General features: G+C 34.0%; 5 protein-coding genes across 5 annotated transcripts; 2 read left to right on the top strand and 3 right to left on the bottom strand.

The window, feature by feature from the left end:
* The first annotated feature begins 1,910 nt into the window (after positions 1–1,910).
* On the top strand, positions 1,911–3,145 carry LOC131665500 (succinate dehydrogenase cytochrome b560 subunit, mitochondrial-like). The gene is made up of 6 exons (XM_058937403.1): positions 1,911–2,007; positions 2,106–2,141; positions 2,257–2,313; positions 2,393–2,595; positions 2,670–2,812; positions 2,897–3,145. The coding sequence occupies exons 2-6, from the start codon at positions 2,122–2,124 to the stop codon at positions 2,999–3,001; spliced, it is 528 nt and encodes a 175-aa protein (XP_058793386.1). The 5' UTR covers positions 1,911–2,007; positions 2,106–2,121; the 3' UTR covers positions 3,002–3,145.
* On the bottom strand, positions 3,033–4,841 carry LOC131665501 (replication factor C subunit 3). Its single transcript, XM_058937404.1, has 5 exons — positions 4,734–4,841; positions 4,350–4,487; positions 4,109–4,274; positions 3,715–4,033; positions 3,033–3,509 (listed from the first exon to the last, which is right to left on the bottom strand). Exons 1-5 carry the CDS (start codon positions 4,818–4,820, stop codon positions 3,152–3,154), a joined length of 1,068 nt encoding a protein of 355 aa, XP_058793387.1. The 5' UTR covers positions 4,821–4,841; the 3' UTR covers positions 3,033–3,151.
* A 768-nt stretch (positions 4,842–5,609) lies between these two features.
* LOC131665533 (ras association domain-containing protein 8) lies at positions 5,610–8,900 on the bottom strand. The gene is made up of 10 exons (XM_058937457.1): positions 8,533–8,900; positions 8,328–8,438; positions 7,813–8,121; positions 7,617–7,737; positions 7,313–7,548; positions 7,067–7,228; positions 6,875–6,991; positions 6,661–6,800; positions 6,274–6,581; positions 5,610–6,200 (listed from the first exon to the last, which is right to left on the bottom strand). The coding sequence occupies exons 1-10, from the start codon at positions 8,602–8,604 to the stop codon at positions 6,100–6,102; spliced, it is 1,677 nt and encodes a 558-aa protein (XP_058793440.1). The 5' UTR covers positions 8,605–8,900; the 3' UTR covers positions 5,610–6,099.
* A 226-nt stretch (positions 8,901–9,126) lies between these two features.
* LOC131665534 (probable dimethyladenosine transferase) lies at positions 9,127–10,820 on the top strand. Its single transcript, XM_058937458.1, has 5 exons — positions 9,127–9,350; positions 9,584–9,950; positions 10,022–10,367; positions 10,446–10,552; positions 10,623–10,820. The coding sequence occupies exons 1-5, from the start codon at positions 9,293–9,295 to the stop codon at positions 10,663–10,665; spliced, it is 921 nt and encodes a 306-aa protein (XP_058793441.1). The 5' UTR covers positions 9,127–9,292; the 3' UTR covers positions 10,666–10,820.
* Positions 10,820–15,192, bottom strand: LOC131665532 (E3 ubiquitin-protein ligase Topors-like). Its single transcript, XM_058937456.1, has 6 exons — positions 14,880–15,192; positions 13,747–14,220; positions 13,432–13,662; positions 12,909–13,348; positions 12,595–12,826; positions 10,820–12,386 (listed from the first exon to the last, which is right to left on the bottom strand). The coding sequence occupies exons 2-6, from the start codon at positions 14,175–14,177 to the stop codon at positions 11,552–11,554; spliced, it is 2,169 nt and encodes a 722-aa protein (XP_058793439.1). The 5' UTR covers positions 14,178–14,220; positions 14,880–15,192; the 3' UTR covers positions 10,820–11,551.
* Between the last annotated feature and the right edge of the window lie 1,108 nt (positions 15,193–16,300).

Here is a 16,300-nt window from a genome sequence, read left to right as displayed (position 1 = left end):
AACTTCGTACACACGCGTGTCATTTGTAAATTTGAGGTTAAAATTTCCCAAATTATAGTTTTTGGTATTCCAAGGTCTTCTTCTAGTTCCGCACATTCATACGATGGTCTTGTTCGACCGCAAGTCGTACCCGCTTAATATCATTCAATGTTTCTGTCGTCGAAGGTCGACCAGAACGAGAATCACTATCGACAGAAGTGCAGCCTTCTTTGAAATGATTATACCACTCATATATTCGTGTTTTGTTCATACACTCATTCCCAAAGACCTCCTGCATTATCTGAACAGTTTCTGAACTCGTTTTTCCGAGTTGAATGCAAAATTTGACAATCACAAAATTCGCCGACTCAAAAATAGCTTTGTAAACAATGACACGCTGCGCATAAGCTATATATGTTCGACAGATGTCAACAGACAACCGCCGATTAACACAAGTTCGTCTGTCGTGTGAGACTTTACTATATTGACGTTCATGCCCCGCAGAGATCGCTCGAACACTGTGGCGCGGAAATATAAAGATAGGCCTGCCGCCTGGGGGCCTATTCTGAAAAAAAATTTTAGCACATGTCATAAGCATTTATCACATCTAAAGTGATTAATTCTGTGGTAAACTGAAGTGACAAACTGATTTACCACAAAATTTTTTTTCAGAATAGGCCCCCTGATACTTTCGAGACATCGAGATAGACCTCGTATGTAAAATCTCTATTCCGTAAGCTTTCCAAATATACATCATTTTCTATGTTTCAACTCCGTTGCACTGACAAAATATCTGCAGTTAAACATGAAGTATACGTTTACGCGCTATAGTATAATTAATATTTATTTTAATAATAATCGATGTACTGCCTATGAAAAAATATTTTGCGCATTATATTTGTTTAGACATGTAGTATTTTCTGAATTATTAATTTTTTACTAATTGATTATTTTTAAAAAATACATAAAACGCCACGATTGCGGTCACATTATATCCAAATCATAAGCACAGTCGTGGTCGTCGTAGGTTGAGCATACAGACTATTAAATTTTTTATTTCAAGATGTTATCATTACTTTAACTACAACATAAATATCAATTTGTTGGAGTGAAAGGTTTTTAATCCAATTTTATGTATTACAGAGTCGCGATGTTAATTTTGGCACATTTTATTACAATTAAAGACATTAGTAAAGGTAAAGGGAACCAAGACTAATGCGTACAGGTACCCGCGGTGTACCTCCGTAGCGTTCCACGTGGACGTATTTCTTGAAATCACAATAGCAACAACAATAATAACAATATTAATTAATAGCAACCGGGAATCGAAGCCAGTTTTCCCGCATGATAGTCTTGCATTAATCAAACATGTCTTAATGGTTGACTTTCTATTTCAAAAAACTCCCATAGGCCCTTACGTAGGAGCTTATATAAGTTTGCATACCGGTTATAAATCAATTTCTTACGGAAAAACTTACCAACTAATTTTCAGGAGGGTTAACAATATAGAAGATAAGTTCTTCTGGAATAATTTACTTAAGTTCTTGCGATAATTGTTATACCTAAGTTCTTTCGTGAGTTCTTCCGAAAGAACTCATCCCCTCATTTTCAGGAGGACTCGCTTTCGCAGCGTAGACTTGATTTTTGAAGTTTGCTTTTCGCTAAATTCAAGGCCCATATGTATTTCTTATGCAATTCAATTGAAGGATAAATTCAAAATCGATTATTACACCGTAAAAAAAGTTCTAAAGTCACTATACCAGTTTATTTTTTTCCGCTCTATCGATTGCCGACGAAAACAGGAACCTAGGGTGGATATTGCGAGTTTTGAAATAAAAAATTTCGAAGTCGTGCCTTAAGATCAAGCGTAATTGATTCGAATTTGCCCCTATTTTTTTTTCGCCTATTGCGATTGCAACCCCTATCTACATATATAGTTCATGGTTGTCGACTGCTGTAGACAGTAAGACAGTCGACTTCAGATTCATAAAAGACGTAAATTAAAGTTTGTAGGAAAAAAGCCGATCCGTAAGTATTTGATTAATCTAATATAAGTAAATTTATCTATTCAGATCACGAAGTTCTAAATTAAGGTAATAAAATACGTTTTCTTTTCTACATTTTAGTGAAATAGCATATAATATGGCACTCTGTTACACCAGGTAAGTGTTTGTTGACAAAATTCTGACATGAAAAAGTTCGGCCGGTAATGAGTTAATAGATTCATTTATTTTATCACAAGCTTATAATATGTTTCATGGTCGCGATAAATTACAGGCTGTTATGTAGACGAACTATAGATCTCCGTAATTTTCGTTATTTATACACTTCCAAGTAAGTTATGTAATGATAATCTGTTTGGTTCTTGTAAATTGCAAATAACTAAATTAACAATAATATTAATGTACTGCAGGCCTTCAAAAATTAGTGTGACAGCACCAGCACTGCAAGCATCATCAGCAGTATGTGAATCACATGATGAGAAAAATATGCGACTAAAACGTCCAATGTCCCCACATTTGACAATATACCAAGTGCAACTGACATCTATGTTATCTGTATCACATCGTGCAACTGGTATTATTTTAAGTTCATATGCTATGATCCTAGGACTTGGTGAGTGTGACTACTTTTAATTCTTTTAATGTTTGAAAGTAGTAGATACATTAATAAAAAGTAAACTTTACTAGGTACTTTATTTATTCCTGGAGGCATCCCTTGTATGATTGAAGGAATTGCCGCATGGGGTTTACCATCTGCAGTACTATTATTGGGAAAAGCTATATTTGTTTATCCTTTAACATACCACTATCTCAATGGAATCAGACATTTGGTAACTTAATTGTTGAATTAAATTAATCTATTAACATTGAAATTTTTATTTTATGTAAAACATACATGTAATTACACATTTTAGGGATGGGACATGGGTAAATTTTTGACCATCAAAGAGGTTTACAGCACTGGTTGGACTGTTGTTGCCCTATCAACAGTTACAGCATTGATTCTGGCAATTATGTAAACCTCTATATATTTCAATTATTATATAAAATAAAATTCAGATATTATGTTGTATAAAATAAAACTATTTATTAGAAAATGTACTAAAATAACTTGATATCGTACGATAAATAATTTAATAAAAATATAGATTCGATTTGCAATAGAATTTTTACAGAAAATCTCCCATTGTGGAATCTATAAATTTCTTGTAGACTGCCATAAAGCGGGCGGCAAACGCTTCCAAGTGAAAGATAACTTTAGATCCATGATGCATCCTATGCTCATAATCTGCTGCAATGCTGGCAATTTCAATTTTCAATTGTAAATCGCAATTTTTCGTAACCTCTTGTAAAAGTCCTTTAAATATCAAATCTGTGGGAATCGCGTGCATTAGAAGTTCGTAAAATCGATTTCGAATTTCCAATAATTTCTTTGGACTTTGCTCAGCAACCATCATGTTGGCAATACCTCTGATATAAACTTGCCAGTCTGGTTCTGTAATTTTTTGGTCTGCAGCAAATGGATACCTGTAAGTTAATTTTTTCTATGTGCAATCAAATACTTTAAAATATATCATTACTGAAGACATATGACATAAGCCAATAAAAATGACATTAAACTTAGCTACAATTTTATTTTTATATTTATCTGATTATAAGTCAATTTATTAAAACATTTATGATTTGAATTAAGAAGATTTATATGCAAGAATTAATTTATTTTCCAACTTACTGTTCAACTTTACATGTTTCCAACATCAAAATGGCTCTTCTCAAATTTCTACCACTTATTTCTGCAATTCTTTTGGCAAGATCATCAGGAAGACTGAGACTTTCCTTTTTAGCCACAAAATACAAGATAGACTTTATTTCATCTATCTTTGGAGCTGGAACTCTGATACCCAAACACCTAGACCTTATTGCTGGCAATACTCTTGAAGTGGAATTGGTGCACAGAATTAGTCTACAAGTAGCAACATACTTTTCCATAGTACGACGAAGTGCATGCTGAGCATCTTTTGTCAAATGATCCACATTTGTTAATAATACCACTGTAATAAGCAAAAATTTATAAGCCATAAAAAAAATAAAAAAGTTATTGCTGTAAAAGAAAATTTTCTAGAAACCTTTAAACTCTCTTTGACCAGTTGGATCAATCTGATATGTTTGCGCTGTAGTTTTGACCAAATCCATTACAACTACTCTATCATGAATTCCTGCATCACTTGGATTCACTTCTATATGATAATTACTACTAATAGTCATGATTTCAAATTTTTTCTTTGAAGGAGTCTAAAATATTAAATATAAATATTTATTTTCAACTGAGCAACAAATTGAAGCAGAAAAAAATGATAAGCCAAATACTTCAAATAGCATTGGTTCCATTCTAAGTTTCTCAGCTCCATTTCCATAAAGCTCCTTGAGAATACACATTATTCTAGTCTTTTTTCCTGCTCCTGGTGGTCCATAAACCAACAAATGGGGAAAATCACCTTGTTGAACCTTAATTATAAACAATTAAACATGTCACAAACACTTTTGAACTAAAGGTTTTGAAATACTAAAACCATATTTTGACAAAAGTTATTATCAAGATTAATTAACAGACTATTACGTGTAGGTAATAGTCAACTCTTTAATAAATTAATCAATAATGATATTCTAAAAACCAAAATTTTATGTTTGCTGACTTCTCGCGCCAAATTCTTTAACCTCTATTCAAACAAATGCCGATTTCAATTCGCTTACCATATTTTTTAGTCGCTGAGCTTGTTCTTTATGATAATCTAATTTAGCGAAATTGTTCGGACGATATTTATCTACCCACAGAGACATTTTTTTAAAAGTAAAATATTCTAAAAGGGTATTGAATCACAATCATAACAAAATAGTCGCCAATTTGCCGCCAATACTGGATCGAATCAAAGAACTTGCTTCGAGATCGCTTTCTGATTGCTTGCTTTCAGGTTGTCCACTCTGGAGTTCATTTAAGGTTGGTGCGCAGTTGCAATATAAACTTCTGCACAGCTCACGTGCGAAACTTCAATTTATTGTGTTGTATACATACAATTCATACGCTGATCGTGTCTGTTACAAAACTGATTATTATATTGACAATATTAACATTGTCCTTGTGACGGACAAATCTGCGCACAATATACTATTCAGCATGCAAGTGCGCACGACCAACACCACAATGCTCCTGCTTCGCATAAAGTCTGATCGCCGCGCTCATTCCATATTAATCGAATTGATTGAATAGATCTACGCAATTTGATTGAAACTAAAACGTGAAAACTATTTGATTTTGGCAAATTGATATAATTTGAAATATCAACGGCTAAGCTTGAATTGGAATTCTTATCTTGTCTTAATGAAGTTGAAAATGAGTTAGGCCTTCTTAATTAAAATATAAATAACATAATCAATCTTCAAATGAATCTGTAAAATAATATAATCAATTATATAATGTTGATTAAATTATTTTATTTCTTGAAAAAGGCTGTTTCAAAAAATTTCATAAATATTTTATTCAATAAAAGACTATTTTCATAGATTTACTTATTATTGTAACATATTCTAAATATTGCAGATAAATGAAATACGAAGCATGAAATGGTACACATATTTTTATTTTTTTATTTTTTGAACAATAGATTATTCTGAAGATATGTGTAATTTACACGTGAATTACTTTACATAAAATTTATAACACTTTGGTAAACGAGCATTAATAATAATAAAAGAGTTATAAAGATAAATGCTTCATTTATAACAAATCGCGGTCAATTACCATTATGGCTTGGGCAATACATAGATGATAATAAACTATAAATAAGATTTTCCTTTTTAATGCAAATTTAGTAACATTTTATGGCAGTATGTGTTTATAATTTACCTAGAAAATCAAATAATACTACGTGTATAAATTTCCCAATCGTTACACAAAATAAAAAATAGTTCACTTTAAAAATAAAAGACGTATCCTAATTTGACTCGATCTTTAACGTTCATTATTGATTGAATATTCTAAGATTCAACATTTAAGTAACTAGTCAACTAATTCACATACTATATGATTATGTATAAATTTATAGAGATCATTTAAAATTGATTAAACCCATACACCGTGGGGGTTTTTACTTGTAGGCACCGCATTTTCTAGCTGTCTAGGAGAACCGATCATTTTTCTTGTACTTCCAGGCTTATGTACTCCTGTAATGATAATTTTTTCGAATTGTTAAGCAAATGCAATAAATCAATAGGCAAGAAATATATTGACTACTACCTTCAAGTAAATGTTTGTCTTGTTCATCTTGGCAAGGAGCGGTTAAACTTTGTAAGTTTGCCTCCTTCATATCAGCTACAAGCTTCTCAACTTGTAATTTTTTCTCTACAATTGCAGATTCTATATTTACAACTTCTAGCTTCAATGATTCCGCACATTGATTGGCTAATTCTGATGTACGCTTAACTTGCTCTAATTCATTTTGAAGATGTTCCATTTCATTTACGATTTTCCTTTCCATCATCTGATGTTCATCAGCTTCACGATTGATATTGTGCTGCTCCATTGTCAGTTCCTCCATTACGAGCCTGAAAAAACGACAGTTATAAAAAAAATCAAATATAGTGATAACAAACTTTCTAACAATATTGATATGTTTTTTTTTACCTAATTTTATTTTTACACTGAAGTAACTCCGTTTCGCAATTGGCAAGCTTCGATCTTAAAAGTGTTATTTCAGACTTTAGCGTTTTTTCTTGTTGTCTAACGATTTCACTCTCTTCTTCTACATGAGTCAAGTCTTTCAACTACAATATGTAAAAGGTTTATTTAATAGTTGAACCAAGTATTTGAAGTGCTAAACAGTGATCGAGCTTTTTACCTGCTCTTCAATAGCTTTATTAGTTGATTCAAGTCTGCTGACTTCTTGAGATATAAAATCCATTTGATGCATTTGTTCTCTATTTTTAGTTTCCCAATATAAAATTTCAGCGTCATACTGAAACGAAGTGAGTCATAAATAAATATGTAAATATTTTAAATAACTTGTCATTGACTAAATTGGATTACTTACTTTGGTCAGATCTGCTTGTTGAGCATTAATAGTATCCCTTTGCTTATTGACTAGTCTTATCAGCTCAACATATCTCTGTGTATATGCCACTGTTACCATGTTTTGTCCCTGTCCTGCAACAGGACTTACAGTCTGATTCTGTCCTTTTGATTCTTGAAATTCCTACAAGTAAAAGTCCAGCATGAATATTTCAAAGTCAAAGGTTTTTAAGAATGAGTATTTGTTCCAAGGACTATTGAAGACTACCTGTATGAGATTTCTTTTTGTTTTAGCAGCATTATTAGGTGATGTCTGTTCTTTATAAAAATGAGGACTACCGCTAGTATTTGGTAAGTACTGCGATCTTCCTGGGCTATTTATATTAGGAGGTGGAGGATCTCTATATGGAGGAAGAGTTCTCTGTGGTGGTGAAACTGGTCCTGGTGGATCTCTATAAGGAGGCACTTCGCGTATTTTCTTTTGTGACACATAAATATTCGTTGCTAAATATAGATACATTTATTAGTATCATAGATAAATGAAGCAATAAATCTAAACATAATAAATTTACCATCAATATTAGCAGATCTAGTAGGAGATTGAGCAAGCCTTTGAGAAGTTTTTCTTGCACTAAATTCTTTTGATTTCAACTGTGGCGTTGGCTGAACTATGGCAACATTTTCCATTTGAACCTTTATAATAATGCAATAATTTCAACAAATGTAATTTCTTTTTATAACTCAATTTTTGACATGATTCAATCTTACCTCTGGACTAAGATCACTCATATTTCCATGAAGTCCACTAAAAGTTAAGGATTTCCTAATATCACGATTTCTTTCTAGACCACTATGAACATCATCAAAATCTGATCCAATTGTTGGGCTTCCTTTTATACTCTCGGATAAACTACTACTATTAATTAAATGCTCAGCAAGAGGATTTTGCATTCCATTTGCACGATTACTATATATAGAGCGAGAGTTAGATGGCCCTGCACCTTTACTGCCTTCAGGATTTGATTTTTTAAGTATTAACTGAACTTCTGATGCATATTCACCCCACTTCATTAATATCTAGAAGTAAAAAAAGTTATTCATTCAAAAAAGATTAAAAGACTGACTTTGAACAACAAAATGGAGTAAGGATATGCTTTCATTAGTCATTTCTCCTACCCAGTAACAGGTTCTAATTATAACTGTTGATAGTTCATCTATAGCTAACTGGAGTCCAAAAATAAATCATACGTAAAAATACTCCACACTATGACTATTGATCTCACCTTTAGAGGATTCTCATATGGTGCAAGTAGTCGATCATTGTTTCTCCAACGCTCTATCAAAGTGAACCTGCCTGTTTGAGCAGTAGCATGTGCAAGTGCGTAAACTACATCCTGTATAACAAATGACATTCAATAAGTAAACAAATGGAAAACGAAAAACAAAGTAAGCAAACAATTAAAGCTTTTACAATTAACAAAAACACACCTGGCAAGTTGTGGTTTCAGTAACACCGCAAACGATGCGTTGTATACCTTCGACCCACACCTTGAGCTCCATTATCGTTTGTAATTTATTAAAATCACATTGATCCCTCTATATTCTGGATCATTTGATTTAAATGAATCAGTGAACTTAATAAACGACCAGAATCCCGCAACGCCATTTGGGGTGTAGTTTTGTTTCCCCGTAAGTACGTTTAAAGGATTTCATACAAAATGTTTCACAACAAATACACTTGCATCATCAACCGACACACACCAACTAAAAGAGAGAGTCTTAACCTGCAAGCTGCAACCTCAAATAGTACATTATCTATTTATCAATCGAGCTAACAATTTTTTATCAGATACCCTTTCCTCTCTATATCTAACGTCTATGATAAAAGCGCAACCAAGATGACGTCAACGCGTTCGTCTGATTCCCTTAGGTCATAAACGCTAGAACGTATACAGAGGTGAGACTGTACTTGAGATAAAGCAATTCCCTGCATTTTATTTTTCATTCCTTGGCTTTTAATATATGAAAATAAACTGATTGATTACTTCTTCTTTAGGTTATTTTTAAAATCGTGAAATTTGTGGTAAATCAATTGTGGTAATTCAAAACAGATTTTTGTAAACACGACTACATAGTTGTAAACACCGCGTGGGCAACTATTCGGTGAATTCAGTCTCACGTATGTTCGTAGTGCACATTTATAGACAAATCACACGTGATTCCATTGATAGATAAAACAAACGTCAAGATGCCGAAAGTTCCGAAAGCTAAATCTTCTCGAGTCCATGAACAAGTATTCCAACAAGGTATATTTTACACCTTAAGTATTTTTTATAATTAATAAAAGTTTGAATTTACAGCAATCCTAACCTTTTTGAGTAGAAAGAAGAAATTTGTTATAACTACTCAATTATTTATTTAAATTATCGTTTATAGTATTTTTATTTAAATAAATTACTATGAAAATAAATAATAATAAACGTTTTACTCTACAATTTTTTTGTGAATTTCTAATTTTATTTATTTAATAAATGTATAGGAATAATGTTCAATAAGGATTTTGGTCAGCATATTCTGAAAAATCCTCTGATTATCCAAAGTATGGTGGAAAAAGCAGCTGTACGTCCCACTGATGTGATTCTTGAAGTTGGACCTGGTACCGGAAACATGACAGTGAAATTGTTGGAGAAATCAAAGAAAGTGATAGCATGTGAAATTGATACTCGGTTGGTTGCTGAATTACAAAAACGCGTTATGGCAACTCCACTTCAATCAAAACTTCAGATTATGGTTGGTGATGTCTTAAAAAAAGAGCTTCCATTCTTTGATCTCTGTATTGCTAATGTGCCATACCAAATTTCTTCACCTTTGATATTCAAGTTATTGTTACATCGCCCTTTATTTAGGTATGATTATTTATTTACTTATGCCCAAAATCAAATGTAAGTTTTATTTACTGATGTTTATGGTACTGTAGGTGTGCTGTACTAATGTTTCAAAGGGAATTTGCAGAACGTTTAGTGGCAAAAGCAGGAGACAAAGACTACTGTAGACTTAGTGTAAATACACAATTGCTAGCAAGAGTAGATATGTTGATGAAAGTAGGAAAGAATAATTTTAGGCCACCTCCAAAAGTTGAATCAAATGTAGTTAGGATAGAACCAAAAAATCCTCCACCACCAATTAATTATCAAGAATGGGATGGTCTAACCAGAATAGCGTTTGTTAGGAAAAACAAAACACTATCTGCAGCTTTTAAACAATCAACTGTTATGGCTATGCTGCAAAAGAATTATAAATTACACTGTAGTCTTAACAATATTGTAAATTTTTTATTTTGTTTTATAATTAAAATCCATCTTGATTTATGCATGATTACTAAACATTAATATGTATTGCAGCTCTTGCCCAAAAACTTTGAAATAAAAGAAAAAGTAAATGAAATTTTGACGAATTTCAACATTGCAAATATGCGTGCGCGAACAATGGATATTGATGATTTTATTAGGTAAGTCTCTTTTTATCTATTTTTTAAAACAAAAATAATGAAGATATTCAAGTGAATAATTTTTTTTCAGAGTATTGCATGCTTTTAATAAGGAAGGCATTCATTTTGCATAGTTGATAAATCTACTACACTCGTTAACCTTGTTGATTTTGTATTATATTTAGAAAATAGACTTTAATAAAATATTTATCAAAAAATAAATACACGTTTGCTTTCAGTTTACGGGATAGGATATGATGAAGTATTTATCTCGAAATTATTTTTTGCACTGCCCAATCCAGGCTGTAAATGCTTATTCAGTTATTTATTGAAATTTGTACAAAATGCAAGGATCAATAATACATTCACAAAATAAAGACTTAATACTATTGAGAAAGCATATAAATATAAGGTAATACATACAATGTAAGTCCCAAAGAAATGGTAAATATGTTATGTTAAAATTGATTTTTCGACACTCCATGCGGAAAGTGCGTTTTTTCCACACGCTCAGCAAAAAGCGTGCGTTGAAAATCGCACTTTCCACACGTCGTATCGTATGTACTATAATCTAAAGATTCTCATAAATCAACATTACAAAGTATCATATTAATCATAATTTTTTCCACATTTATACATCTCTTTGGAAAGAAAGTCTTTTACTTAATAACTACTGTAGAGTCGTAACAATAAAAAAAAATTGTTTCTTTTAGCTAGTAAAAAGTTGGCTATTACTATTGCAGCAAATATCACTTGTACAATGCCACCGCAGTTATTGTAAAATTTTTCGATAAAAATCTTACAATTAATAATCATTTATAACAAAAAAACAGAAAAAGTATCAATCCGAAATTAGGATAATCAATTTATCCTCGCAATTTTTTATAAACTACAGCTTAGTCACGACTCCTGCTTAATACGTTGACATATTAAAAAAATAGCCTATTAATTATTAAAAGGAAAAAAGATTCTATACACATTTTAAAATCACACTTCCGTGGCACTCCAAAGGATGCAAAATTAACTGCAAGATCGCCTGCGTTTCTTGCTTTCCTTCCGCTTCTTGTGAGATCGATACCTGCCTCTGCTAGATTTGATAGATGAGGAATGTTCGAATTCGGAGCTGTGTCTATCGTGAACTGAAGCTGCTGCCACCACGGATTTGAGTTTCTTATTCAAATATTCATCATCATCATCATCGCCGTCATTGTCATCTTCGCCAGATAAACCACCGTTCTTGGCAAGTTGAGGTTGACTAGGGGAATGGTCTATTTCATTATACCATGGAGTTGGGCTCATCTCCTTGGAATAATAATCGGAATATTCTCGGTCACTATTATCGGTACAACTCATAGTTGACGTACTATCTGAGTCGTAATCGTTACACATCGGTCGGTATACTGGCTTGCTCTTCTTACTCTTAATCGGAGATGTCGTTTTTTTGCTCTTCTTGCTTGGCTTGGATAGTATTTCCGAGTCTGAATGATCCGAAATACATCTTTTAGAACCTCTTGACGTAGATGGCATGTCCATTGTCTCGCTTTCAACTTCACTGTCCATATGTAATTTGTCACGCTTACGAACTACGTTAGTGGTCTTCTTATGTTTGAGCGTACGGGCCTTACGAGATGAATTTTTTGAAGATTTTTTCTTACGGCGGCGAGACTTACTTTGAGGGTTGTAGTCACTATCCGATTCATCCGTACCAGGTTCAGAAACGCTACTAAAGCATTCGTACATGCAACATCTGGAGCCATCATCGTCGAACTGGCGGGTTCGCCTGCTGATGTTCAAATTGCGAACAATGGACGGACCGGGAACAACTTCTTCTACAACTGTCAGAGGCACCTCAGGTCTGAAAATTAAATAGATGATTAGCAACTTGAATATGAAATTTCGTATTTATAAACAAGAGTCTACTATCAATCATGATGTTCATCAATCTTTCATCAACATCACAGATGAATTTACTGATGACATCTTTTTAAAATAAATTATTTTTACTGAATATTAATCATAGTCTCTACATTTTTTATATAGTTATATCATAAAGTAATAATTACCGGCTGTTCTCGGTTGACGTAGATGGTCCAGGAATAATAGCCTCATCTTCAGACGAATCCAGGTCGATGACTTCAGGTGTCCTTTCGTGTCGGGGTTTAACGTAGCCAATAAATTCGCATTCGTTCTCAGATTCAGAAGATGAAGATATTGTGTAAATGACAGGGGGCACTTGAGGACCATCCGGTAGCCCAGGAAAAGTCATCTGGATAGCACGTTCCACCGAACTTGGTCCTAAAATATAAAATATGCGTTCATCACATTGTAAAAATGATGCATTGCAATGCTTTCAATTTTAAATTGAGGTAATTCTTACCTGGAATATCAATTATGTTTCGATCAAAATACACAGCATGCATGCCCAACATATGGTCACGATCATCGTCTATTAAGCGAACGTCCGAATCAGAATCAGAATCAGATGTTGAGGTACTGATTGGCGATACCGTTCCTGTCGCGTAATCATCCGAAAGCCCTCCTACCATATTTCGTGGATAGATCACAGATTGATCATAGCCTACCATGTCATAGTTGCTACGAGCATAGTTCAAAAACTCATGAACAAAATGCTCTGCTTTGCTACCGAAGTAAGGCTGAACGATGTTGAGGAATGAAGTACTATCGATATTGTAGCGGGTAATTGTATCCATGATTACATTCATCACATAAGCAATGTGACTGCAGTTATCATTTAACAATACTTGCAACTCCCTGTTGAGCCATGGAACGAGTCTGCGCGTTTCTCCAGGATGGCGCCTAAAAATTATCAAATTGCATTAGATATTTAAAAATTGCATGTTAGTAACAATACATAGATAAATAGACGTTTTTAAACATACATGTAATATTCAGCACTATACTCGCGGAACCGTCCAAATGCATCAGGTAGATCTGCGGCCCGTAGTTGTTGCCTGTAGATTTCTCGACGAAATTCATAGGGATCAAGGCCTCTGCGTCTGATGTCTTCACGGGTAACTTCGCGAATGTGACTTGGAACTTGTTCTCGACGAGCTACTGCTTCGGCATTCAACAAGGTATTGAACCGACGGTGATACGAACCCATAGTTGTTCTGAAAAAAAATATTTATCTTAACTATTGGAAGTCATTGAAAAAAATTATATTTATATACAGATGTAGTGTTTCAAATGTTTACCTGTACATGAAACTTCTTGATGGAATAGAAAGAGGAGATACACCATGAGATCTACGAATGACATCCCAAGGCTGTGCAGAAAAGCCAACAGCAACGTCCAGCGCTGCAGCAACTGGTTGACAATTGACATCATACTGGTCATAATCTCCTTCTGACCTAACATTGTGTATGATGGACTTGAATGTTTGCTTGCAAAGAGGGCACTCTGTCTTTATCTTGGACCATTGTAACAAACAGTTGAAACAAAACTGATGCAAACAACTGTCTGTGAATGATGTGTTAACCAGTTTTCCCAAACATATACTGCAGTGGGGTGGGGGAGATCCAGCGATGTTGCTTCTATCACTGGTGCTAGGACTTGGTACCATCTCTTCTGATTTGATAGGCTCCTCAGGGACTGGATTAGCGTCTTTCCTTTCCAAAGTTTCCATTATTGTACTTGTTTCAAAACTTATACAATCACTCAACTGGTACCTGAAAAATGAAACAAGATTTTATCGCTACTGCCTTATTCGAGTGAATACAATTTGCATCATATTTTTACAGTAAACACACTCTTTAAAATAAGGTTATTTTTAGTGACATTTCCCAAACCTACTTTTAGATCACATTTTATGTACATTTATTATGTATTTTTAATGTTTGGTCAAACTTATTGATTTCTAAACCATACACGCGTTTCCAAAATAAATAAAATGGATTCGTCAAATACTTTTACACCGAAAACAGGAATAAATCTTACCGTTCATGAACGAATGCGACAAATTCTAAGATATTCATAAAATGCCATGTATTTATATCGAGATACAAATTTCATTTCGCAACATTAAGGCAGAATGAAACAGACTCATGACATCAGAAATACAATATCAGCTGTAATATTTCCCCAAGCCATTGGCAATGGCGACTCGCTTGTTAGAAAAAAAGGAAACGTTCGAGTTCACTTCTGGACAACTAACAAACGTAATCCTAAAACAGACATGGATTCTGAATCTACGTAATCCAAAAAGTTCACGCGTACGCGACATTAGGCCAAATCAGATAAAAAATAGAAAATATTCCATAGCGTTACCTCATACACAAACACGCGTCCACGCTCTCCCACTCCCCTTAAAGTAAAAAGTGACACTCACCTTTAAACTTCATTCCTCGACAAGACAATGATGTAGGCACTAATCATGCGTCTGGAGAATATGGTAATCGCTGTCAACAACGCAACTTTAGCAAAGGCGATCGCAATAACCAAAGTTGAACACGAGTACTAGGATGTAAGATCGTAGAGCAACTTGAAACAACTTCGAGAGGTACTGCTTTGTACGCCAGGACTGCCAAGCCAAGATAAACACGTTCTAACTTCCAATAAACGGAGCAGGACTGCCAAGCCAAGAACACAAGAACAGCTACTGCACTACTGTACTGCACAAGACAAGCATCAGCTATGAAACTGGCATCAACGGGACGCGCTACTTATAGACGTGATTTTTAGGGCGGCGCCATTGGAGATGTGGAGGGAGCAAGGTAGTAATTAGTCTCCACGAAAGGGAGATTGCTATTGGCCATGTGCTAAGTTTCGTAGGTGCGGGCTTATATCGGTCACGCTTATGCTTAGAACCTTGTCTATCTAGAGGTAGGAAATGGACAAGCTACGTTCAAGGGATAAAAGCGAGGGTAAGGCAGAGCAGCAAGAAACGATTAGCCACTGGTATCAATAAGTAGTTGTGACTTTTTATTACTTTTTACCGCCTATTGTCCTGTAAAAACACATGTCGAATAAATTTTAATATATTCATTAAGCATATACTAAATATGTACATAGTGTATTTAAATACATTCAAATACATTGCTCGGCTATTGATTTGCAACCCGCAAAGTTCAAAATCCAAATTATTTTCGACGATTGAGCATCGATGGTATCAAATGGGTTTTTTCTGACAAGTTGCTGGGTGGGTGTGTAATTTGCCAAAATAAGCCCTTGACTTAACCTCAGTTGATGTTAAAAATGCTCAATCATCGAAAATAATTCGGATTTTGAACTTCACAGGTCGAAAATTAATATTCGGGCCGATTACCTTCTAATCTCTGGCGCCATCTTCATTAACGATACCTCAGTATCAGTAATAAAAAACCCTTTATTTTCATGAAATCGTATCGCATCTATATCATTTATACAACTATGTCCAAGATGCTCGGCACTGCCGACTGTGAATCTTGAGCATAGTTGTATAAACGAATAGATGTGATACGAATTCGTTTCGTTTCGTTTTAATGGCTGTGGGTACCAGAGGACTCCGATGCGTCACAATTCAAATTGTGATACGAATTCATGAAAATGAAAGTTTTTGGAGCGTCATCGGATTCTCATCGTGACACTCGAACCCCATTACATTGCATGGGAAATTGAAAATTGGAGTCAAGTACAAATGACGCCACTGTCATAAAAGTTTGAAATTTGAAAATGCTCTTGAGTTGGAAAAGTTCTATCGATAAAAAAACCTGAAATTAAATTTCTGAAAAAGCATCTCAAAATGCATAAAAATACTTTAATTGAGTCCAT

This window comes from Phymastichus coffea, unplaced genomic scaffold, assembly GCF_024137745.1.
Source record: "Phymastichus coffea isolate CEN01 unplaced genomic scaffold, Cenicafe_Pcof_1.1 PCOF00052, whole genome shotgun sequence".
In the NCBI taxonomy this organism is placed as follows: Eukaryota; Metazoa; Arthropoda; class Insecta; order Hymenoptera; family Eulophidae; genus Phymastichus; species Phymastichus coffea.
The sequence above is the reverse complement of the archived record's forward strand: the minus strand, read 5'-3'. Positions and strand labels throughout refer to the sequence as shown.

Coding starts and splice junctions, on each gene's coding strand:
- LOC131665500 (XM_058937403.1), top strand. CDS start 2,122: ATGGCACTCTGTTACACCAG. Junction 2,596..2,669: donor TGCTATGATCCTAGGACTTG/GTGAGTGTGACT, acceptor AAACTTTACTAG/GTACTTTATTTATTCCTGGA. Junction 2,813..2,896: donor TCAATGGAATCAGACATTTG/GTAACTTAATTG, acceptor TACACATTTTAG/GGATGGGACATGGGTAAATT.
- LOC131665501 (XM_058937404.1), bottom strand. CDS start 4,820: ATGTCTCTGTGGGTAGATAAATATCGTCCGAACAATTTCGCTAAATTA. Junction 4,488..4,733: donor CTCAGCGACTAAAAAATATG/GTAAGCGAATTG, acceptor TTTATAATTAAG/GTTCAACAAGGTGATTTTCC. Junction 3,510..3,714: donor GAAACATGTAAAGTTGAACA/GTAAGTTGGAAA, acceptor ATTAACTTACAG/GTATCCATTTGCTGCAGACC.
- LOC131665534 (XM_058937458.1), top strand. CDS start 9,293: ATGCCGAAAGTTCCGAAAGCTAAATCTTCTCGAGTCCATGAACAAGTA. Junction 9,951..10,021: donor TTACATCGCCCTTTATTTAG/GTATGATTATTT, acceptor ATGGTACTGTAG/GTGTGCTGTACTAATGTTTC. Junction 10,368..10,445: donor ACTGTAGTCTTAACAATATT/GTAAATTTTTTA, acceptor TATGTATTGCAG/CTCTTGCCCAAAAACTTTGA.
- LOC131665533 (XM_058937457.1), bottom strand. CDS start 8,604: ATGGAGCTCAAGGTGTGGGTCGAAGGTATACAACGCATCGTTTGCGGT. Junction 8,439..8,532: donor CTGAAACCACAACTTGCCAG/GTGTGTTTTTGT, acceptor TTTGTTATACAG/GATGTAGTTTACGCACTTGC. Junction 8,122..8,327: donor CATATGAGAATCCTCTAAAG/GTGAGATCAATA, acceptor TTTTACTTCTAG/ATATTAATGAAGTGGGGTGA.
- LOC131665532 (XM_058937456.1), bottom strand. CDS start 14,177: ATGGAAACTTTGGAAAGGAAAGACGCTAATCCAGTCCCTGAGGAGCCT. Junction 13,663..13,746: donor TCAAGAAGTTTCATGTACAG/GTAAACATTTGA, acceptor ATTTTTTTTCAG/AACAACTATGGGTTCGTATC. Junction 12,387..12,594: donor ACGTCAACCGAGAACAGCCG/GTAATTATTACT, acceptor TTTAATTTTCAG/ACCTGAGGTGCCTCTGACAG.